Source organism: Schistocerca piceifrons, chromosome 4 (assembly GCF_021461385.2).
Source record: "Schistocerca piceifrons isolate TAMUIC-IGC-003096 chromosome 4, iqSchPice1.1, whole genome shotgun sequence".
Classification (NCBI taxonomy): Eukaryota; Metazoa; Arthropoda; class Insecta; order Orthoptera; family Acrididae; genus Schistocerca; species Schistocerca piceifrons.
The window spans coordinates 344,022,664-344,047,095 of NC_060141.1; the positions used below are offsets into that span (position 1 = coordinate 344,022,664).

Genomic DNA, 24,432 nt, shown 5'->3' on the forward strand with positions numbered 1-24,432 from the left:
AGCATACTAGGGCCTTTTCTATTCCTTGTATATGTAAATAACTTATTTGAACCCCAAAATTGGATGGTTGTAAGCTATGCCGGTGACATAGCTTTCATCAGCTGTGGCAGTGATATGCAGTCTGCAGCTAACAGTACCGAGATCAGTTTCAATACTCTGTCCGCATACCTTACAGCAAACAAGCTTCTTGTAAATAAAGACAAAACGGTAATAATGAAGTTCATCCACAGTTATAATGCTGCCATAACTGATACTGTATTTACATCCCCATTGGGTCTTGCATATGCAAATTCACATAAATTTTTGGGCATCATTGTTGATGAACACTTGTCATGGAAAGACCATGTAGATAATATCTGCAAGAAAATCAGTAGAAATGTGTATGTACTGAAACGGGTCTCAGCCTTCTTGGATCATGATACTTTAAAGCAAATATATTTTGGGTTAATTCATCCGCACCTTCAGTATGGTATTGAGATATAGGGTGGGGCATCAGCAGTTCATATAGATAGACTTTTTAGATGACAAAAAAAGGCAGTAAGAATGGTAGCCAAGGTAAAGAAGAGAGAGCCTTGTAGAGACATCTTTAGAAAATATAAAATTCTTACGGTGTACTCCATGTATATACTGCAGACAGTCATGTTCGTGAAACAAAATCCTGAATTTAATATGAGAAACAGTAATGTACACAACTATGATACACGGGGAAGGGAAAATTTTCATAGAATTGTGATCAATAAAAAGGCAACGACCACAGCCCACACAGAATGGGAGCAATTTTCTACAATGCACTACCCTGTGAACTCAAGAAAGTAAATCTAAACATGCTAAAGAGTAGACTGAAGCAATTATTAATAGAGAAGTGTTAATACTCTATAGAGGACTTCAACTTGTAGTGCCATCTTGGAAAACAGTGTGTATAGACAATGCCTCCGATCTATCAGTGGTATGAAAGAATGTAATTATACACTGCATTATGTGTGATGTGCTATTATAAATATAAGCTAAATTGTGTTACACAATAGAGGAATCTACTTGTAGTGCACTTTTGAAAAATAATGTGTACAGACATGTGTCTGATCCATATGTTGTTGTGAAAGAATGTAAATATTTTACTGTATATGTGTAATGTAATCTAAATTTTCCTGACAAAGTTTTCAGACAACTTTTTGTTATATGGACAGAAAATAAATAAATAAATAAATTGTCAAAACTACAATCATATGGGTCATCAAGTGAAATTTGTGATTGGATTGAGGATGTGTTGTGACCCTTGCTGTTCCTGTTGTATACTAATGACCTTACAGACAATATTAATAGTAAAATCAGGCTTTTCAAAGGTGATGCAGCTATCTATAATGACGTACTATCTGAAAAGAGCTTTTATTTTATTTTATTTTATTTTATTTTACTTATTTATTTTCAAGTTCCGTGGATCCTTGACGTGAATGTATTGCTAGGATGTAGAATGTGTCATGTTATTTCAGTAATAGCCACATGTAGATGATCATGAGGCAAACAGTTTAACATATACACTCCTGGAAATGGAGAAAAGAACACATTGACACCGGTGTGTCAGACCTACCATACTTGCTCCGGACACTGCGAGAGGGCTGTACAAGCAATGATCACACGCACGGCACAGCGGACACACCAGGAACCGCGGTGTTGGCCGTCGAATGGCGCTAGCTGCGCAGCATTTGTGCACCGCCGCCGTCAGTGTCAGCCAGTTTGCCGTGGCATACGGAGCTCCATCGCAGTCTTTAACACTGGTAGCATGCCGCGACAGCGTGGACGTGAACCGTATGTGCAGTTGACGGACTTTGAGCGAGGGCATATAGTGGGCATGCGGGAGGCCGGGTGGACGTACCGCCAAATTGCTCAACACGTGGGGCGTGAGGTCTCCACAGTACATCGATGTTGTCGCCAGTGGTCGGCGGAAGGTGCACGTGCCCGTCGACCTGGGACCGGACCGCAGCAACGCACGGATGCACGCCAAGACCGTAGGATCCTACGCAGTGCCGTAGGGGACCGCACCGCCACTTCCCAGCAAATTAGGGACACTGTTGCTCCTGGGGTATCGGCGAGGACCATTCGCAACTGTCTCCATGAAGCTGGGCTGCGGTCCCGCACACCGTTAGGCCGTCTTTTGCTCACGCCCCAACATCGTGCAGCCCGCCTCCAGTGGTGTCGCGACAGGCGTGAATGGAGGGACGAATGGAGACGTGTCATCTTCAGCGATGAGAGTCGCTTCTGCCTCGGTGCCAATGATGGTCGTATGTGTGTTTGGCGCCGTGCAGGTGAGCGCCACAATCAGGACTGCATACAACCGAGGCACACAGGGCCAACACCCGGCATCATGGTGTGGGGAGCGATCTCCTACACTGGCCGTACACCACTGGTGATCGTCGAGGGGACACTGAATAGTGCACGGTACATCCAAACCGTCATCGAACCCATCGTTCTACCATTCCTAGACTGGCAAGGGAACTTGCTGTTCCAACAGGACAATGCACGTCCGCATGTATCCCGTGCCACCCAACGTGCTCTAGAAGGTGTAAGTCAACTACCCTGGCCAGCAAGATCTCCGAATCTGTCCCCCATTGAGCATGTTTGGGACTGGATGAAGCGTCGTCTCACGCGGTCTGCACGTCCAGCACGAACGCTGGTCCAACTGAGGCGCCAGGTGGAAATGGCATGGCAAGCCGTTCCACAGGACTACATCCAGCATCTCTACGATCGTCTCCATGGGAGAATAGCAGCCTGCATTGCTGCGAAAGGTGGATATACACTGTACTAGTGCCGACATTGTGCATGCTCTGTTGCCTGTGTCTATGTGCCTGTGGTTCTGTCAGTGTGATCATGTGATGTATCTGACCCCAGGAATGTGTCAATAAAGTTTCCCCTTCCTGGGACAATGAATTCACGGTGTTCTTATTTCAATTTCCAGGAGTGTATAAGCAGATACATGAAAAAGGACATCCACATGTCAAATAATTACATACTAAAATTCAGATAACAACGCAGATAATAGTACTGTAATGACATAGAGGACTGCACAAATAGTAGTGCAGTATTGACATAGATGATTACATAAACGAATTCAGAGTAATTCATCTAAAAAATATGCTGCCAACAAGTGATATGCTAATCTACATAATCAGTTCTATTAGAAATGCATGAAATTAAATTTGCATTCAAAGTATTTAGAACTGTTTCCAGAATGAGATTTTCACTCTGCAGCAGAGTGTGTGCTGATATGAAACTTCCTGGCAGATTAAAACTGTTTGCCAGACCGAGACTCGAACTCGGGACCTTTGCCTTTCGCGGGCAAGTGCTCTACCAACTGAGCTACCCAAGCACGACTCACGCCCCGTCCTCACAACATTACTTCTGCCAGTACCTCATCTCCTACTTTCCAAACTTTACAGAAGCTCTCCTGCAAACCTTGCAGAACTAGCACTCCTGAAAGAAAGGATATTATGGAGACATGGCTTAGCCACAGCCTGGCGGATGTTTCCAGAATGAGATTTTCACCCTGCAGCAGAGTGTGTGCTGATATGAAACTTCCTGGCAGATTAAAACTGTGTGCCAGACCAAGACTCGAACTCGGGACCTTTGCCTTTCACGTGCAAGTGCTCTACCAACTGAGCTACCCAAGCACGACTCACGCCCCGTCCTCACAGCTTTACTTCTGCCAGTACCTCATCTCCTACTTTCCAAACTTTACAGAAGCTCTCCTGCGAACCTTGCAGAACTAGCACTCCTGAAAGAAAGGATGTTTCCAGAATGAGATTTTCACCCTGCAGCAGAGTGTGTGCCGATATGAAACCTCCTGGCAGATTAAAATTGTGTGCCAGACCGAGACTCGAACTCGGGACCTTTGCCTTTCGCAGGAAAGTGCTCTACCAACTGAGTTACCCGAGCACGACTCACGCCCCGTCCTCACAGCTTTACTTCTGCTAGTACCTCGTCTCCTACTTTCCAAACTTTACAGAAGCTTTCCTGCAAAAGGCAAAGGTCCCGAGTTCGAGTCTCGGTCTGGCACAAAGTTTTAATCTGCCAGGAAGTTTCACATACAGAGAAGGACGGCATGAATGGTCATATGTTCTTTTGATCCATGGGAGAGTGTCACACAGATACTGTAGGAACGGAACTGGAAGACTCTAGAAGATAGACATAAACTATCCCCAGAAAGTCTATTAACAAAGTTTCAAGAAATGGCTTTAAATGCTTACTACAGGAATATACTACAACCCTCTATGTATCACTCATATATGGATCATGAGGATAAGATTAAAATAATTACTGCACGCACAGAGGCATTCAGGCAACCATTCTTCCTGTGCTCCATATGTGAATGGGACAGGAAGCAAACCTAATGAATGGTCCAGTGGGACATACCCTTTGTCATGCACCTCATAATAGTTTGCAGAGTACAGATATAGATGTAGATGTAGATATTCTTTTATTATCTTCTTGGTGTTTGAAATAACTTACATTATGGACTGTAATAACTGATGTTGACTTTTTCAGTGATTTTTTTCACCCGTTTCTGCATTTGTGAGTGAATTACGAGTTTCACTAATAAATGTCTCAGGATACTCGTTGGTGCTTGACTCATTGCTGCTGCTGTCTCTGTTCTGCCCTACTTGATAGCTCTGATAGGGAGTGGTTTTTGTTTACAATCTTGGGTTTGGCTCCTTAGATAGCATCCCTAATTCTGCAACTATGTGTGGCTTTTGTGTAATACTAGTAGATGTCTCTAGATTTGACTGGTGCTCAACACTTTATGGTTGTTATACTTATTTTTCTCTGCTCCAGCAGATGTCTTTGAGCTCTGGCTGCTGCTTATTGTGCCAACAAATGGAACCACTTGTCCCATTGGGTGGTTGCCTTCTAACCTTTGTGTATTGCCATTTTTGCTTCCATAATCTTGTCTCTAGGCTCCTTGTTTCCCTCATTCTGATTCTCTAAGGTGTATGTCATTGTTCTAAGAGATTTTCTGATAACATTTACTGTTTTTCGAATACCCTCTTTCATGGTCTTTCTTCAAGTAGCCTCCTACTTCCAAGATACTCACCAAACCTTTCTAAGCACTTTCAAGTTGTTCTTTATCTTTTCTACCATTTTTACTGGATCAACCAACCATACTATGCCATCATCTTCTCACTGCTACTGCCATTGGGCTATGATACCAACACTGTGGCAATCCACTCGGCTTGTCAAATTTCATGTGTCATCCTGTTGTACTGTTGTGGCACATTGATTCTAGCAGCAGTGCTCTGCTGTGGTTGACAGTCTCAGAAACAATTCCTCTGGGTACTTCTGCTACCATGGCCTGTGACAGGTGGAGTGCTCTGAACTTGCTCACGTTTTTATCAAGTGATATATGTTGAATTTCTGGAAGTTTGTGAGTCAGCTCCTTGTTCCTCATATATTTTCTTGTGAACTGAAGTTTTCCCTGCATACAAGAACCAGCCATTTCAGTATTAATGTCTGATGGTCATGTGGCTTCATAGACTATCAAAAACCAAGTGATCTTTTGCTGGTGATCTATTCTCTGTACATGATTTACCCTGATTCCAGATGTAACAGTGAATTAGGGCTGCACTAACTACAGTCCTGGTTTATTATAAGAATGATAAAAAAGGAATTTAAGTGACTGAAAAGCATTATTTGCTAGTAACTGATAGACAGCCTTTCAAGCTGGCCGGAGCGGCTGAGCGATTCTAGGCGCTACAGTCTGGATCCGCGCGACTGCTACGGTCGCAGGTTCGAATCCTGCCTCGGGCATAGATGTGTGTTATGTCCTTAGGTTAGTTAGGTTTAAGCAGTTCTAAGTTCTAGGGGACTGATGACCTCAGAAATTAAGTCCCATAGTGCTCAGAGCCATTTGAACCATTTGAACAGCCTTTCATTCATGTTGTCAAGATTTAGTCAGGCATAGCTCTTTTTGATGCACTAAAGGTGTGTTATGATGTGCAGTATGTCAACAGAACAAATGTAGAACCCTTATTCACAACTAAAAAAATGTTTTTAAAAATATTATTTTTATGGGTACCTGCTAGCCATTCAAAAGGTTTTTACTTTAAAAATGACTAACTGTCCCTCTCAAGAATTCCTCTATGGTGTAGAGTGAATTGTCAAGGAGAAACTTCTTTAACCTACATTTGAAAACATTTCTGCTACCTATCAGGCACTTTATTTCCATGGATAGACAGTCAAAAAGTTTTATAGCTGCATATTTCACCCTTTACTCTACCAAAGTCAGATTCATTAAAGAGTAATGCAGATCATTTTTCCTTCTAGCATTGTACCTATGAATATCTCTGTTACTCTCAAACTTAGTTGGATTATTGATATAGTAACAAATTACATACGTGAGTAGATGCACTGTGAGGCAGCGGTTAACTTTTCCAGCTAATGAAAGAGATGCCTGAAAGATACATATGCGTAAACTACTCACATAATTCTAATTGCCGCATGGGATTAGCCGAGTGGTCTAAGGTGCTGCAGTTATGGACTGTGTGGCTGGTCCCGGTGGAGGTTCGAGTCCTCCCTCGGGCTTGGGTGTGTGTGTTTGTCGTTAGGATAATTTAGGTTAAGTAGTGTGTAAGCTTAGCTCCTGATGACCTTAGCAGTTAAGTCCCATAAGATTTCACACACATTTGAACATTTTGAACAATTCTTATTATTTACTTGTATGCATAGAATACTTTTTCTTAATTGAGGAGTTACTTTTGAATATTCTTTTAAAATACACCACTGAGTGAAAATATGCAAAATATGTTAGCTTAAAGACTTCATATCCCCTATTCATATGGAAAACGTAGGTAAACCTAAGTGATTTAGCATATTTTTATTTGTGTTTCCATTTTAAGTTGTCATCAGTATGCACACATAAGAACTTAACAATTTTCTATCTTGTTTGTTATTTCTGTTGATATACTGGGTTAGTAGGAGGTGCGATATTTTTGACTGTGTAGTATAGGGCGAATTGTGTTTCTTCAAAGTTTAAAGCTAGCCCATTTATGAAAAACCATTCAGTAACTTAAAAAAATCATTTATCATTTTCTTCATTGATGCTTCTTTGTTCAGCTTCACAACATTGCTTGTATTATATGCAATAGGTGCTAATATTGCGTCCTGAGTCAAATGACAAATCTCTAATGTAAAGCAAGAATAGTATGGGGACTAATAATCAAACCCTGTGGAATTCCAAGTGTAATTTCTCCCCATACAGTTGATGTGGTTTTCCTCTGTGTACTATTCAAATAGCCTAGAATAACTTCCTGCATTCAGTTTCTTAAATTAGAACTAAACTAGTCATTTACTGAACAACTTAATAGCTTAATAGCAGTTTCAGTAGAATGGCCCTCATGAGTTTATTTATTTATTTATTTATTTCATGTTCCATAGATCTCGTATTGTGACCACGTAACATGAGATGTGGAACGAGTCAAACAAACAAAACAACAAACATACAAAAAGATACAAAACAGTCTTCATTAAATATATAAAAAATGTTCTACATAACTGCACATAGTTAATACAAAGTTTAGAGGAAAAACAGATATTGTACATATAACAGCAGAATTCTATGAGTGTTAATACAAAATTTCATGTTTTAATTTGGAGAAAAATTGCAAGCACGTTTCTTTGTTAACAAGATGGATAACTCTGTCTAAATGCTATTTCCCTTTTTGCATCATAAAACTCTTCTAATGTATAAACAGACATATTTAACAAATATTCCTTTAGTTTTGCTTTAAAAAGAGATTCATTTTCTCTTAATCATTTTATCTGGTCAGGGAGATGGTTAAAAATTTTTGTTCCTGACCATTTGACACCTCTCCGAACAACTATCAGGTTCTTAAGTTCACAATGAGGATTTTCTTTCCCTCTTGTATTATATTTGTGATAGTTCTTATTTGATGGAAATTGTGCAGGGTTCTTAATTACAAAACACATCAGCGAATATATGTACTGGGATACAGTGGTCATTATTTGCAGCTTTTTGAAAAGGTTACGGCATGATGTCCTAGGGGGTACTCTGCACATAATTCTAATAGCCCTTTTCTAGGCCACAAAAATTTCTTTGCCAAAGCTAAATTTCCACAGAAGATAATTCCGTAACACATAATGGAGAGAAAATACCCATAGTATGTGAACTTCATAGTGGTTAAATCTCCAATGGAAGACATCATTCTGATAGCATACATAGCCGAGCTCATTTTTTTTAGGGTCTGTTGTATATGGAAGGGCCAGTTCATTTTGCTATCAATATGTACTCCAAGAAATTTAGACACATCCATTCTTTCTATTAGTTGATTTCCACATGTTACATTTATTTCTCTCACTTTTTTTGTTTTTCTATGGAACTGGATAAAATTTGTCTTACTTGAGTTTAGAGAGAGACCATTAACACTGAACCACTTAGTCACTTCAGAGAGTATATTGTTATCTGGCTCGAAATTAACATCTGATTTTCCACTCATGAAGACGATGGTATCATCAGCAAAAAGGGTAAATTTGCAAGGCAGGCTTGCACACAATGGTAAATCATTTATAAACATCAAAAACAACAGTGGCCCCAGAATTGAGCCTTGAGGCACACCACAACTAATAGAAGTCCATTCAGACTGAGCGGAGATATCCCTTGACTCATCTGAGCTGTTTAAAATTACATTGTTTTCTTTCCTGAAGATAAGATTGCAGCCAGTTACCTGTGACACCACTTATTCCAAGTAGTTTGGCTTTCTGCATGAGAATGTGGTAATCTACACAATCAAATGCCTTTGATAAGCCACAGAAAACACCAATTCCTATCATTTTTTGATTTAGACATTCAAGTATTTCATTTGTAAGTGCATACACTGCATCCTCAGTTGAACAGCCCCTTTGAAAGCCAAACTGGCTCTTGTTGATAAGTGTTCATTATGAGGTGTTCAGTAATTTTATTGTGCATTAATTTTTTTTAGAATTTTAGAGAAGGCTCTATCACCCTTCTTGTGTAGGAGCTTCACAATGGCATACTTGAGTCTTTCAGGAAAAATGCCTTGTTGAAATGAAGCATAAAAAATATGGCACAGAATATCACTAATCCATATACATTAAAATTTCAATAAATTATTGGATACATTATCTACTCCTGCAGAGTTCTTACACTTTAAAGACCAGATGACTGTTTGAATTTCCTCTACAGTGATATGATTAACGTACATTTCTGCTATTATGTTGGAGTATGCATCCTGACATAAAGTCATAGCTTCCTCAACAGAGGGCCTACAGCCAATTTGTTGGGTTACTGACAGTAAATGTTTGTTAAAAATTTCAGTCAAATCTGTGATCCCGTTACTACACAGAAGAATGACGTACACATTCTTTACCCTATTGTTATTATTACTGATAGTATTAAAACTTATTTTCACAACCTATGGTTCAAGGTTCATTGCAGATTGTTTTCAATTAACAAGTAGTCACCACAACTCTTGATGACTTTACGAAGTTTTCGTAGAATATCCGTGATTCCAAATAATAAGAGCCCCCGTATGCCGCCGTTTTACTGCATCCTAGAATTTAATATAGGTCTCTTTTGAGTTGGTGCAGTATGAATCCCGTTACTGACATTATTATTTTCTAGATATTTCCAGTTACTATTTCTGCGGCCTCCATGACGAATTATGATTTTAAAATTCCCGCCTAAATCAATCAATTTACCGGAATAGCACAAATCTCTCTCGCACGACCTTTTTAATCTTAAATGGAAATAATCAAGAATAAAGCACATTCTGAAAGTTTAAATGTATAATGTGCGATGGCTATTAACTGGAAACGTTAGGTAAGTTTTACATTTCAAGTGTCCGTTTAGGTCTTTGTTCTCACAAGTAATATCTTTGGCAGAGGTTGTTTGTGTGAAGCGAATTCTATCTGTGTCGAAAGGTGTTGGGTAAATGGCGTCTCGTGAGTGATTGTAAAGGGGTATTTTTGAAATTTTAGTCTCTCGAGTAAGTGGTGGTAAATTTAAAGAGTAAATCCACCGAATTTATAATACACCAGAGAAAACAATCGGCAATATGTCTCGCTACAGAGATTGGGATTTGTCATGCAAAGTGTTTGTGGGAAATCTGGGAAGTAGCGCTTCCAAATATGAAATTGAATCCGCTTTCAGTAAGTATGGGCGTCTTAGAGATGTTTGGCTAGCAAGAAACCCACCTGGGTTTGCCTTTGTGCAGTTTGAAGACCCGAGAGACGCTGAAGATGCTGTTCGGGGTCTCGACGGTATTAGAATGTGTGGCTCCCGCGTAAGGGTGGAGATGTCAACAGGGAGAAGCCGAAGAAGTGCCGGTGGTGATCGTCGTGGTCGTTCAAGATCACGAACACCACGACGTCGTTCGTACAGCCGATCCAGATCCCGAAGTGCATCACCGAGACGCTCTCGTGGAGATTCACGAGACAGAAGATAAACTAACAAAAAAAAAATCAGGTGGGCAATTATTCATTTTTGCTCTCGTGGTGAGATACCATTAAAATTAATTTTTGTTAAACTTGTCGTGTGACCTTGACTGGAATTCCTGTAATACCTTTTTTTGCATTGTTACAGTATTATCATTTTTGTGTCCGCATGTTTACTTACACGTGTTGTTATATGTTGAAAAATTGCCTACAAAGTAACAGTATTTTCTTTCAGCGTTCAGCATGGCGAAATGTCTAGCCGATTCAGGTAGGCCTAATTATCTCCATTGTATTATGGACTACGTTTGTTGTCTTTCGTGAAAGATCTGGAGCAGAATACTTTGAGTTGGTGGATTTAAATTTGCTGTTTTCAGATGTTACTTTTAATGACATTTAATATGTTCATTTGTTCATATTTTTTGTAATTATGAATTCATATTATTGTAGATATATCATGGAATGGAAAGATGTATGAGAAATTTTTGAAGCTTTACAGGTAAGAGTTTTGACGAAATCGACGGAAGATAACGTTTTTGTATTGTCCTCTTTAAGAAGACTCATGCCATTACGTTAAAGAATACTTTTCTCAGAATATTCACGATATCTCGGTAATTAAAATACAGCTAGTGTACAGTAAGAATGATTGCCCTTACTGAATACTATAACGAATTCTGTGAATTCCATAAGTCTACGTAAAACAGCGTAATCACGACTTAGGGGTGGGGTAGAAGAAAAATCTTCATAGCAATTAATAAGTGATGAATTTAAAAAGGTAAGAATTTGTGACAAATGATGGTAATTGTCTTTCTTGTGCGTGTGTGTGTGTGTGTGTGTGTGTGTGTGTCTAAAGGGAAATGGTAATAGATGTGGAATTTTATACACCTCTAAAATATTCTTGACATGCATGTTTACCTTTTCTGTTCAATGCACTGTTCACGAGTGATGATAAATGTATGTATTTTCGTAATGACTGAGTGCTTTAGATGTATCGAATACATTCATTTTCGTTGTCTACATTGAGTTGTAAAAGCCCTACATTTGTATCAGATCTCAGAATAAACTTTTCTGATAGCTGGAGCCTAGCTCTGACTTGTGAAACATCTCATAAATGTGATACTGTATTTTGTGAAAGTTTCTTCAGATTATCTTTTATTAAAATGTTTGGGTCTAATGCTGCCTTTCATGTAAAGTTAAGGAAGCATAGATATTTTCAACATTCCTCAGTTGTATTGCACTTTCATTTTTTACCCCATGACATACATTGTGTAATGTTACTGTTTCATGAATCAAGTTCTCAATTTTCCACAAACTCGTCCTTGCATTTTGTCCAACATTTATTGCAAACAAGAGTAAGGAACACACAATTAGTTCCATTCATTTTTTGCTTGGTTGCAGTTAATCTGTCAAATTGTATAGTAAACTTATTTCAGCTTATACAGACAAAGATTGAAAGCAGACCATTTTCCTTGTCTTGTGAACTGTGTTGTAATGTTGTTTTTCACTCTGTGTCTTGAGCAAGCAGTGAAAAAAAATAGGTGTTTATAGTTCAAGGAGAAGCAATAAAGCTTTGAGGTTTGTCATCATAATTGTGTGAGAAGGCAAAGTGGTTTGAAGAGCAGTCAAATGGAATTGAGGGGGGGGGGGGGGGGCTGGCACTGTGTGGTAAACATAAACAGGTAAACAAGGATTAAATTAGGTGATGGTGAGGGAATTAGATTAGAAAAGCATACCAAAATTAGTTCTGTTGTTTGGACAACAAAATTACTTATAATGGCTCAAGTAGAGAGGATGTAAAATGCAGACTGGCTGCAGCACAAAAAGCATTTCTGAGGAAGAGAAATTTAGTATTGAATATTAATTTGTGTTGGGAAGTATTTTCTGGGAGTATGTTTGGAGCTTATTCTTGTATGGAAATGAAAGTTGGAGAATAAACAGTTCAGATGAGGAGAATAAAAGCTTAGGAAATCTGCTGCAGAAGAATGATGAATGTACGCATACGTACTGAATCTAATGGGGAGGGGGTGATTTTTTAATTGCAACTTGACCAGATGGCAGATCAAATGGGAGGGCTCGTGCTGAGGCAGCAGGGAGGAATTGTAAATTTGGTGATGGAGGGAAGTGCAGGGGTTGAAGGGAATAATATGGGAACCATGTTCAAATGGATGTAGGTTGCAGAAATTGAAGGGAGATGAAGAGACTTGCACAGGATAATCTATTGTGGGAATTGCATGAGACAAGTCACTAGAATGAAAAGCACACCTATAGAATTGTCCAAGTAATAAAAGGAAAATGGATGTAAATAAGTTTTATACAATTTTGTTAAAATTTCCTTTTTAATTATAGACTTGTGCACTGTCGGGTAGGGCTTGATGAATGCGTTTAGCCTTTTACATTACTGTCTTTCGTCTTCCCTTCCCTCCTCCACCCCCATTCTTGTTTATCCTTTCACATTTTCACTCTCAACTGATTCCAGATGCAAATTTTCTACTTTCATGTAAACTAAAATTAGTTCCTGTAGTATGTTCAGTCTTTAGAACATATTTTTATAACTTTTCTATTGCAAGGCATATGCAGATTCCCTTTAACTACGTGTACTGTAATTGTGTTTATTCATGTAATTAGCTATCTGGTTTATGCTGCTTACTGCATTTTCATGTGATAAGTTGGGATGTATTTTATTTGGCAGGAAGTGAGTGTAATATTTGCCTTTTTACAGCAGCACTATTTTGCAGAGCGTACTGTCTGATGTGTAATTGCATGTCTTCTGCTTCATATCAAGCCCTTTCTGTATTAGGACTGCATTGTTCCTATGGTTTCTTCAGTTAATAACTTCTCTCACACTTGCTTATGAAATACATTTGGTGATAAATGTATAACAAGTTAGTCTTTAATACAATAAAGATTCAAGACTTCTTGAGGCTGCAGTGTATTGGTATTAGATTGTTCATACAATGTAGATTATGGCTTTTGGATTAGTCTCCATCAGATGCTGTTCAACAGCCAAGGAGAGTTAATCAGTTGCTCCTATCCATGATGCAATGTGTGATCTGAAATTTTGTATGAAGGCAGGCCGAGGAAGTCTAATGTTTCACATAAAATACTTTGTGGCTGTGTGTCTCAGGTGATATTATTAAGAGCTACTGCAGACGTAATTGCCTCATCATCACTATCCCGAGCAAGCAGAAAAATGTCATGCTATTAAAAAGAATAAAGGGTTCAAATTGCCTGCTGAACACCTCCCATCCCTTTATTGCACTATTTTTAGATTTTGCACACTTATTTCCCAGACAAGCAGCTTCTTGTGTACAGTATGATGCAAAATATTTTGAATTTGTTTGACCCCCATCTCTCTCTCTCTCTCCCCTCCCTCCCTCCTAGCCCTCTCTCTCTCTCTCTCTCTCTCTCTCTCTCTCTCTCTCTCTCACTCTCTCAAATTAAATGTGAGATTTGAAATTCAAAAAGATGTATCAGATACATCAGTAAAAACCCACTTGGTACAGTATGGTGTTTCTGTTTATTACTTTAAGTAAATTTTGTAGTCAGATGGAGCTTAGTTTTTCTGCCTGCCATATTTTGAAAAGTTATGCGCATAAAGATTTCAGGTCGTGCTCTTTAGTACTGGAATGATTTGTGAACCAGTATCGAATGTATATTATTCCATAGTCTTGGCTTGCTTTGAATGGAATAACCTTATAGTATCAGAAGTTTAATAGCAAACTTGGAGAATTGTTGTAATGCATATGATATAGAGGAAAAAGTTAACGTTTGTTGCCTTAGGCATTTCACATTTTAGACTGTGAATCTTCAATAATTTCCATCAGTTTTTGCTGACAGCTGATTTTCTTTCTTCATTAGTACTTTGCTGCTTTCATTTTTGTTTTTAAGCTCATTCTTTCTAGTCATATTTCTTTCTAAAATCTTTGTGTGCTCGAATCCACTCTGAAGCAGAATCTTAGTTATCTCTAGAATGAAACTTCCACTCTGCAGTACAGTGGGCTCTGGTATTAACTTCTTAGTAGATTAAATCTGTGTGCTGGACTGACATTCGTACTTTGCCTTTTCATGAGCAAGGGTTCGACCAGCTGTATTACCCAGACACAACTCAAACCCATCTCCATAGCTTTACTTCTGCCAGTACATTTCCTAACTTCACACTTCAACGAAACACGTTGGCTATCACTCCTGGAAGAAAGGATATTGGAGAGACATGGCTTAAGCCACAGCAAGGGGAATATTTCCAGAATGAAATTTTCACTGTGCAGTGGAGTGTGTGCTGATATGAAATTTTGTGGACAAGTGTCTCAGTCGGGCGCACACTTTTAATCTGCTAGGAAGTTTTGTATCTTGTTTTGGCACCTATGCACAGCTAAATCACTCCACTGTACACTGAGCTGTTGTCTTGACTACTCAAGGTGTTAAAATGACAAATGTAATATATGTATCATATCACTGTCTCACATCTGATGCAGCAAGGAAAACTGCATTGTTAATTACTATTAGTAGTTGGGAACAAGGGAGATACTCGGAGAGCAACGTTGGGTGCAAAGACCATTGAGTTAAACATCATTGTTAGGTGGTCATGACAAGTGGATTGAACAAATGAGTGTGAAACATTGCTGCATATGACTTACAAAAATTTGATGCTTTGTACCAGGCACTGTTCAATTTTAGCCTGTAGTGTTTCTCCAGTCTTTATTATATGGGATTTGTGTGAAAAATTTGCAAGGTGTTGGAAGAATTACAAAAAGTTTATAATTTCTCATTTTGCTTCTTATTTAGAATCAGATTTTTAAACTTAATTTCTTACAGAAAAAAATCCGTGGTATATGAACACAATTGCTTCTGTTACCTCAGCACTTTCCATTTGTGTACGTAGAATATTCTTAGGAGGGCTGTTTTTTATAAGATGGCTCGACCAGTGAAGCCAAAAGTTTTTGAGGTAAAGCTTATTAAAATTCTTCAGAGTGCTGTCAGCTGTACAGTTTGGCATCCATATTTTTAGTGCAAAGGACAATCCCATTGGATGTTACGGAATGGTAGGAAGTGTCATTATCAGGTGGTGCTTGTTCGTACTTGGCAGAATGTCAATGGAATGTTGTTGCTTTGCTCAGTACTGAGTGGTGAAAATAAGATTTAGAGACTTTATTTACAAATCCAGGAGCTATTAACAGCATTAAGAAACTAGCAATAAGTTCATTGACTAAGGTAAAATTAATAGTGGATGTTCTTGACAAATCCCACCACTGCTTAGTTGTGAAGGAATAAGAAATGTTTTGCAGATATTTCAAAGCATTAGCACTTACTTGGTTGCGAAGATATATACGTGTACACGCACACGTACACACCAAACAATATGTGGAAGCCAGTACATAGCACCTGTTACCTTTATACTTCATCCTGTTTTCTTCCTAAGTGTTTGAAAAACTTCCAAAAGTGTTTTCCTTCAATAGAGTTAATTCTTTAACTGTTGAAACAATTTTCATTAAATGGCTTGCTTATATCCTGTTTGTCCATTTGTTGTAAAAATATTTGTTCCTTTGGTATTTGATCTCCCACGTTGAACAGCACTTAAGTTGTCATGCAGGCTTTGCAGTGTGTCTCAAAAACATATCAGAATATAAGATGAAGATTAAGAGCAAGAAATGAACTCTATATGTTAGTGTTGAGAGTATTCATTTGTTTCCAATGTTAGCAGATTATGCCATAGTACATGTGCAGTCTTCTACATACTCAGGATTTTAAAACTGTATGCTTGTCACATTCAGTTGATCATTGGTATTCTGCAAGTATGTATTGTGCACACGTCCTTAGTAGTCCATTTAGAAGTCAGCTGCGTGAAGCATGCCTTTCACAAAAATGGAGTACAGAATGTAGAAACTTTCAATTGAACAGCCATAAATGATAATCCTTAAAGTGCATTAGCTGTCAGTTTCAGTGACAACCATTGAAGTGAAAATCTTGCCATTGTACTAGGTTTTTCTGAAGTGTTGGATGTTGTAGTTATTGACAGTAAAAACATTATTTTAGGGTTTATGACTCGTTACAATGCAGGCTAATGTTATGAATTTAAAACTACCCTCTGTAAATGCTGAGTGTTGGGGGCATTTGTCCAGTACAGTTGCACATTCAAAATGTAGCTCCCTTGCAAACATCTGTGGTTTCTGTAATGTAGGTGAATTCTAGAATGTTCTCCAGTTTCCCATCGTGATTCAAGCAGCTGCTGTCTATTGCAAATTTAGCAACAAAAGTTAAATTTTAGATTTCTTCCCACCATAATTTTCTTTCCCCTGCTCCACCAGAGTAATTTAGTTTGAAAATGTTATTGGCATAAACATCTCTAGGAACAGATATCTATGCCCATGACTTGGAGTGCCAACTTTCGTTTTATCCTTTTAATACTTAGTGGAAGACTGTTTTTGTTGCCTTATATTAAGTTGGTTCACCCTTATTTCCGAACCAGTTATGAAGTATCACATATTGACTTCATGAAATAAGGCCTGTCAAGAACACATTTTCATAACTCCAAATGCTTTGTGTAGTTAGCAGTGTGGTATCCACCTGTTAAAATTGCTCTTGACAAGAACACTCTCTACTGTATGTTTGACATGATTATCAATCCCATCTTCAGATTACTTGAATGTACAGCACACTTTTTCAGTCATTATCTGCACTTAACACTTTTTATTTTGTGGTAGCCATTGATAACTATGCTGATCAAGAATTTTTGTTCCCCCACCTTTCTCAGAATTCATTGAAACTGATGATGGTTGCCATCAACTATGCTCCTCACATTTCGATTTGTAGCAGCTGGTACTTTGAGTATCATTATCTTCCCACACCTTCCTTGTTCCTTTGTTTGTGAACAATGCAGGGGAAGGATTATCATCAACACTGTATGAAATCATCCCATGATTTACAATCATGATCACTTCCCATTACGTATGTTAGAAAGTAAGATGATGCTCGACTCTTCATAAAATGTGAATTCTCATAATTTCACAGGTTAACCTCTCTGCGACACTTCTTTTTGTATACTCTGCCAATGAAAATTTACTAGTTAAACCTATCACAAAAGTTTTTTTTCTGTTGATCCATGGGTTAAGTCCTTTATGGAATAGCATTACTCACGAATCAGTCAAACAAGGATTTTGTAAGTTACCTCTTTCATGGCTGGATTACATTGAAGGTGAAGAATTCTCAGTACCAAAGATAATAGCTCTGCACATTAATATTGAAATAACGAGAAATTGTAAATAATTAGGCAGAACAGTGTCAGTTTCAAATGACAGTATCCAGATCCCATACAGAGCAGTCTGCATTTGTGAGCCACTGATAATTGTTAGAACATTAGCTTAGGTTGAAGCTGGGCTGATCAAAATGAGTACTTATCCAACAAGTATATGTCATGTTGCATCATGGTAAAACTCCATAGTTAAATTGTAAGTTTTTTGTGGCTGTTGTGCCGAGAAAGAACATCATTCATAACTTTCATTAGAATTGAGTGGAATAAAACATCTTATGTTCAAACCACACTTCAGGTTAGAGTTAACACAATGTGCCTAAACTATGGACTTAGTAGTAGCACTTTCCGTACCTTCGTCAAAGTGTTCATTTCTGTATTCTGTCTTGATTCTTCAGTACATAGTAAATAAAAATAAAGACAAGTGTAAGTTAACAGTACTCCTTGTTAAAATAAATTACAAAAATAATCTACTAGTAATAAAGCAACATAATTAGGAAAAAATTGTTATGCGGATAACTTTTTGTTGGAAACTGAAATTATGCAATAGTATACAGGTTTGTTCATTCATGTATCAAATATCTTGATAATATAATTTAATCTTGCTGATACAAGAAGTTGTAAAATTTTTCTGTAATATTCTGTTTTGTACCAGTTTCATAATAGTCTAAGCTGCTAGGAATACTTTGACCTGTTGATAGTGAATGTTAGGGTGCTAGGTACTTGCCAATTTGTAAGAATGAGTTTGATTGACAAGGTTATCTTATGAAATACTATAGCTGGGCTGAGTCTTGTATGCTTAAGTACATACCACCAAATTACCTATATATGTAAATCATCATAGGATGTCTACTGTGCAGTAACTCAAAATGTGCCACATTATGCAGCATTTATTTGTGGGCAATAAAATGCGAAATGAGCCAAATGCAAACAAGTTGTAGTTGCTGTATTCTTCCGTCGTCAGGTGGTATGATACAGTTTATGATTACAGTGAGCTGTATCTGCAGGGAGTGCGCAAGAATATCACTTGGTCACACATGGAATAACAAAATTCATTCCATGATTCACAGTAGTTAGGCACATGATGTAAGCAGTGCGTCTGTTCACACGTGACAACTTCCACTGCTTCCTGCTCTGAAGGTCAGTACTCAGTGAAAGCACAGTGCTACATATTATGCTAATGCAGTATCGTGCAGTCTAAAATAAAAACCTGAAAAATCGGTTGATGGTTCATCAGCATTGAAGCTGCTTGAATTGATGCTGAAGCACCATTGACTATTTACTGTTGTTCACCTGGAACATTGCCTAGAAGGCAAATGGTGATCTTGTCAGATTTTAAAAGGGGTTTGTATGCAGAAATTAAGCTGCTCACCCTGAGCAAAAAGGTTTGTTGCTTCTAAGTGAAAAATGGTCTTCATATAATTTTGCTGTTACTCAGAGGTAGAAACATGCATGGAATTGTTTTATACAAGGCATGTCTCAAAAGTAATGGTGAATTGATGTGAAAGTGACTGCAGTGATCAGCTCACAGTAGTACGTGTAAATCCTTGGATGTAAATAACCACATATCCTCAGTTATGCATGGCAGCAATGTGAATTGGCTGTGAAAATACAAGATCATCATCAAATGTAAGAGGCAGTGTATGTGGTGAGGCTATTTTGTAGGCATAAGAAATTAAGATTTAAAAAATGCTGGGTAACTGTTGCTTCATAATTCACTTGTTATGGACTTTTTACTGGTGTGTCTTATGATACTTCTTATTACCCAGAAACTGAAAGATTAAATCTAAAATGCTCAAGATGCTCTCAAAAAATTGGAATTTGCAGTTGTTAGCAAGTAGTGGAATCATAAAAGTGAAATAATTCACATGGGTGGAGAAGAAACAACCACTTCCATATGACAGCTAGTTGGAACAACAGTGCATAAGTTTCATCACTCATTTACTAAAAGTTCAAGACAGTATGCCCAGAAAGTTTTGCAACTGCGTTTTGGAAGCTGAGTAATATTCCTTCGACAAATTTCATATAGCCCAGAATATCAAAATAAAAAGTATTCTGAAACTGAATGTAGCTTGCTTGTGAGGGACAGACAGTGAAATTAGAATAGTGTTTCGTCTCTGTGACATGAGAAGTGCTTTAAGAATGATTATGACCATGCAAAAGTGTGTAATTTTTGTCAACATATGACATTTTCCAGCCAATTGGCCCTTATTTTTGAGACACACATTGTATATACCTGATGGCAGAAGATTATTGTATTATTGGCTTTCATAGACTTAACAAATGCTTAAATATTACAACCTACTAACATTTAGAATCCATAAATGCAATATTCCACTGTCATCACAGAATTAAGAAATGCAGTTCTTTGCATCTTCTAACCAATGAAGTAAAACAGTAGATCTGTTGATATAATTTTAATGGTAATGAAACGTGTACATGCATAACATTTAGATACATCACTATTTTAGTTGGTGCTACCATAGCATATATAATGTGCAGTGTAGCTGTGAGTGTTCTATTTCATGTGAGCAAATTAAGTACAAAATAAATATTGATGGAGAGGTGCATTTGTGTTGGTTATCACTGTTAACATTGATAGATGCAGGTTTGTGCTGACAATTACTCTGAGGCCATTATATAAAAAAACACTTTAACCAATGGGTCCTCCAGAGCCGAGATTCTCTGTTGGAAACAATTGTATTCAGTCCTAACTTTGAAAATGTTCTTCAGAGGACATGTACCGTATTATTGTGGCTCACTGCTTAAATTTACAATGATTTTCATTAGTCACCTGTAAAAATAATGAAGTCATAGATCTGTTTCTGGGAAATAATGTGCACATGAAACCATGTTATATAGTCTGGCAAAAACTACAAATTCCATTGTGTGTTTGAAGGCCAGTGAAACGTGATTTTCTTGACACTGGACAATTAATATCAAGCAAGAAGGGGTCTTTGTTTTGTTATACACCAAAAGTATATTATGAATGGCAACACCGTCTGATAGTAATGCCTTCCACATAACATTGCCATTGATTGTAGTTTGGACATTTAGTGTGAGTTATTGTGTACCGCTCATTATTTACATTCCACTAATGTGAATTTGTTTATAAAGTACTACCCATCCTAGTGTACCCATGCTAGTGTTTCTTTGTTGTGGAGCAGATTTTTTCAGTTTGTCAGCAGTTCCTTTATGTAAAAAAGTTCAAGTGTACATGGAGCAGTTAGAACAAAAGAATATTCCCCTGTGTTGGTGCCATCTCCAAAGTAATCACTTAAGTTTCTGCCTTGGTGTGTTATTGTTTCATGTATTCTTTCCATCACATCAAGGCAGAAACTGAAGTGATTACTTTGGTGACAAGACTAACAAGAGGGGATAATGTTTTGTTGGTAACTGCTCCATGTAGACTGACTTATGATCTTAAGTGGGGTGGGGGTTGAAAAGTAGATTTACTTTAAAATGTGCCAACCTGCTGTTTAGTGCCTCATGTAATTCATATTATTTTGCTTTGATCACATCTACGCACGTTGGCCAAGGCATTGTGGGGGTCATTCAAGCTTACATATTGGACATAGACATACTATGTTGTTACATGTTCAGAAATTATAACATGGTGTTCACAAGTTGTTGAATGAAGGCCATTATCCAGTAAAATCTAAACTGAAAAAAGAGATGTAGGATGTTCAAAAGTTAATTATGTTGCATTCTTATCATTCATTTTCTCTCTGCAGGTTGATCAAACTGCCAGGATGAAGAGGCTTCGACATACATCTCCAACAGAAAAAGTGGACAACCCATAGTAGTTGCTTTTACCAGGAGGCATGTGTCGTTCACTGAAAGCAAAAATCTTATACAACATTGTCAAACTTCAATTTCTCAGAGCTTTGAATACTAGGAAACTAACAGGCTGCACCATGTGGCTCCTGTGGTGGTCCATTCAACAATATTCCTCACAGTTTTGTATGCATCATCGCATCTCAGTTCAGAATGTACACTTCCTCAGTTTACTCCATATATGCTTTCTGGCATCTCATGAAGTATGACTGTTACTGTAAATGCATGCTAATACACATTCCACAGCACTTGTTTTTTTGCCCAACATAGTGGCCCCCTCTCCTGTGTTCAAGTACTCAGGAGATGAAGATTTGCAATGTTCTAAATGTAATTTGGTTTTCAGGTGTCAAAAGTTTGATATATGCATATATATTGATTTATGCTCACCAACATTAAAATAATTAAAGCATAGTTATGAAGCACAAACTTCTTTCTTCTTGGGGAATGGTTTACTTTGATATTTGTGTTCACAAAGAAGTGCCATTGTCTGTCTAATAATGAAAGTATAAAGAAGTTGGTACATTGTAATACCAGCAGCCCAGTAAATGTTAATTAAACGGAGTGTCTAAGGATAATTGTTCATGGTTATTGTTTCAGTGAAGTTCTTTTCATGAATATGTATGCCAATTTTGTATCCCACTAGCTGTGTAATAAGTAGGTAGTACTGTTGCTGTTACTAAGTAATAGTATACAAAATCAATACAGTGTCTCTAGGTTATATAAAAGTGTTTATTAATAATATACTTGGCTATTCACTGCAAAACTTAATTGCATCTCTTCCATCAGGGATTAATTTTCAGGGATGGACATGAAATTACTATATTTACTGTCAGCTGAAGCCGTGTTTGTTCTGTTGCTTTTAAAGTGTGACTTTGTTCTTAATGGAACAGAATTGTTATAATTTCTCATTTTCTGTGCTCATATCTGGGATGCAGAATGTCTCTTCCACCTGGCACCCTGTTTGATCCATTTATAATTTCTCTTAATTGTGAAAAGTCTTTATACTAAGTATCTGTAACTTGTTTGAAATCCATGTCAAAGTTTCGAAAATAAAGATTGAACGAAAAGATTTATTGGATCTTCTTAAAGCTGTTCTTGTCACTTGTGTTAAACATGAAAACAACCTAGTAATTCTTACCAGTATGTGCTTGCTGTTACCACTGAATAATAGTGCAGCACATTTCCTCATTAATTTGTTGCAGTTTATTTCAGAACACAGTGATGTAGTAGTAATCATAGCTTTCACAGTAAATATGTAGAATATTACCTTTTTTCTTTCAAGAAACCTATGTGGTATTAAAAGTTTTTACATTCCAGTAAATATTGTTATTCTTTTGTATAGTTATGAAGAAGCAAACAGTTGCTTGATTATTGAGTGAGATAATTAGGAGGAAGAATTAAATATAAAGTTCATTCAAAGAAGAATGTTATTTATCAACTAGACTATTGAAATTTTAGCGTCAAAAAACTGACATTTTGGTGTGTGTGTCTGTATGTGACAATCTTTGTCCCTTCAATTATTGACCTTATGAAATAACATTAATATGTAATGTAAGTACATCTGAGGTAGTGTAAGTACTATATACCATTGATTAGTAAAAATGTGGTGTGTCCCTTCATTAATTCAACTCTTTGAAAGATCCTGATGCCACTGTCCAGGTTGATATTCACAATTGCACTTTTTTCCTGATATATTTTTATTTTATTGTGCCCACAGGTGAAGTTCAGTTTCTGGAAATGAGTGATTTCTACTTCATGTAATCAAATACGTGTTTTAATAAAGGTATTTAAAAGTATGCAGCACTTGTTATTCTGTAGAATAATTCTTGTTTCAGTATTTTAATTCTGTGTGCAGTCAGGAGTATATATTTGTTACAACAAAATGACATTTGACAACAGAGGGGTCCCTACATTATTTCTGGCAGATTGGAAAGATGACCAATTCTGTTGTGCAGTTTGCCCCATTGCTGTCAGTTGATAAAATCATCCAACCATCACTACTGTTGCAAGGTTAATATGTACTAACATTTTTTCCATTTTGATAATCATGGATATTTTGTTTGCTTCTCCATGCATGTCTTCAGGTATTCGCATTTTATGTGCTTCAACTGTACAAGAGCAGTCCCTACAGAAATCAGTACAGTCTCGCATAACTGCAGAGAGTGAGACTGCAATGTAATGTGCCTAAACAAATTTGAGCAGGAAGGGGGTGTCTATTTAACAATTACCATTCCAGGTTCAATCTCATAATAGCTGATGTAATCAGAGATGAAATACTTTCTTGTTCTTGGAAAAAGATGTGACATATTGATGGTAAAAGGGGCAAAGAAGATTATTCATTTGTTAGCTACTACTTCCGAATGTTGTATCACAGTACATGTAAGAACAAAGAAAAAAAGTCTGCCAGCATTTCTGTTCACATTACAGTAGTCAAATAGCTTCATTTCTGAAACATTTTTTTATGATAATTAGGACAATGAAAGAAGATATGGGTTTTGCACAGCCAATATTTTTGGAAACCATGCAGGGAGGAGGGATTTTGAGAACTTACATTTCAGCTCAGAATGTGTTACAGGATTCTGCAACAGATGGATGTCGGTGTGATAAGACTAGTTTTTTGGGTCACTTTTCCCAGTCATCTTGTAGCTTGGTGTGGCCTCTTCTATTCTCCAGCTATTGGCCACGTGATAATTATTAATACATTGCAGTAAAGAGAAGCTAACTGAGCTGCAGACTGTGTGGAATCTTAGGATTCCAGTTTGATTCTGTCCACTTTTAGTGATTTCAACCATTTCTCAACAGTACCGGAATATGTATTGTTCCAGGTTTTCTTTACCAAGGTACATTTGAAAATGTAGTTACAGATTTTTGATTGTGCCTCCAGTTTTGTTTCCCAT

The 24,432-nt window shown here is 37.5% G+C and overlaps 1 protein-coding gene and 1 non-coding gene across 4 annotated transcripts; one reads left to right on the forward strand and one right to left on the reverse strand.

Moving 5' to 3' along the window:
* Positions 1 to 3,287: 3,287 nt before the first annotated feature.
* Trnas-cga lies at positions 3,288 to 3,362 on the reverse strand. The gene has a single exon. It is a non-coding gene; the product is annotated as a tRNA-Ser (tRNA).
* Positions 3,363 to 9,908: 6,546 nt separating this feature from the next.
* Positions 9,909 to 22,623, forward strand: LOC124794763 (RNA-binding protein 1-like). Of its 3 annotated transcripts, none has more exons than XR_007016608.1 (3): positions 9,909 to 10,489; positions 10,694 to 10,726; positions 21,433 to 22,623. XR_007016608.1 is itself a non-coding variant. In XM_047258381.1 (2 exons), the coding sequence occupies exon 1, from the start codon at positions 10,080 to 10,082 to the stop codon at positions 10,467 to 10,469; it is 390 nt and encodes a 129-aa protein (XP_047114337.1). In that variant the 5' UTR covers positions 9,909 to 10,079; the 3' UTR covers positions 10,470 to 10,489; positions 21,433 to 22,623. The 3 variants fall into 3 exon arrangements, 1 of the variants encoding a protein (XP_047114337.1); XR_007016607.1 differs by lacking the exon at positions 10,694 to 10,726 and adding an exon at positions 18,690 to 18,838; XM_047258381.1 differs by lacking the exon at positions 10,694 to 10,726.
* The last annotated feature ends 1,809 nt before the right edge of the window (positions 22,624 to 24,432 follow it).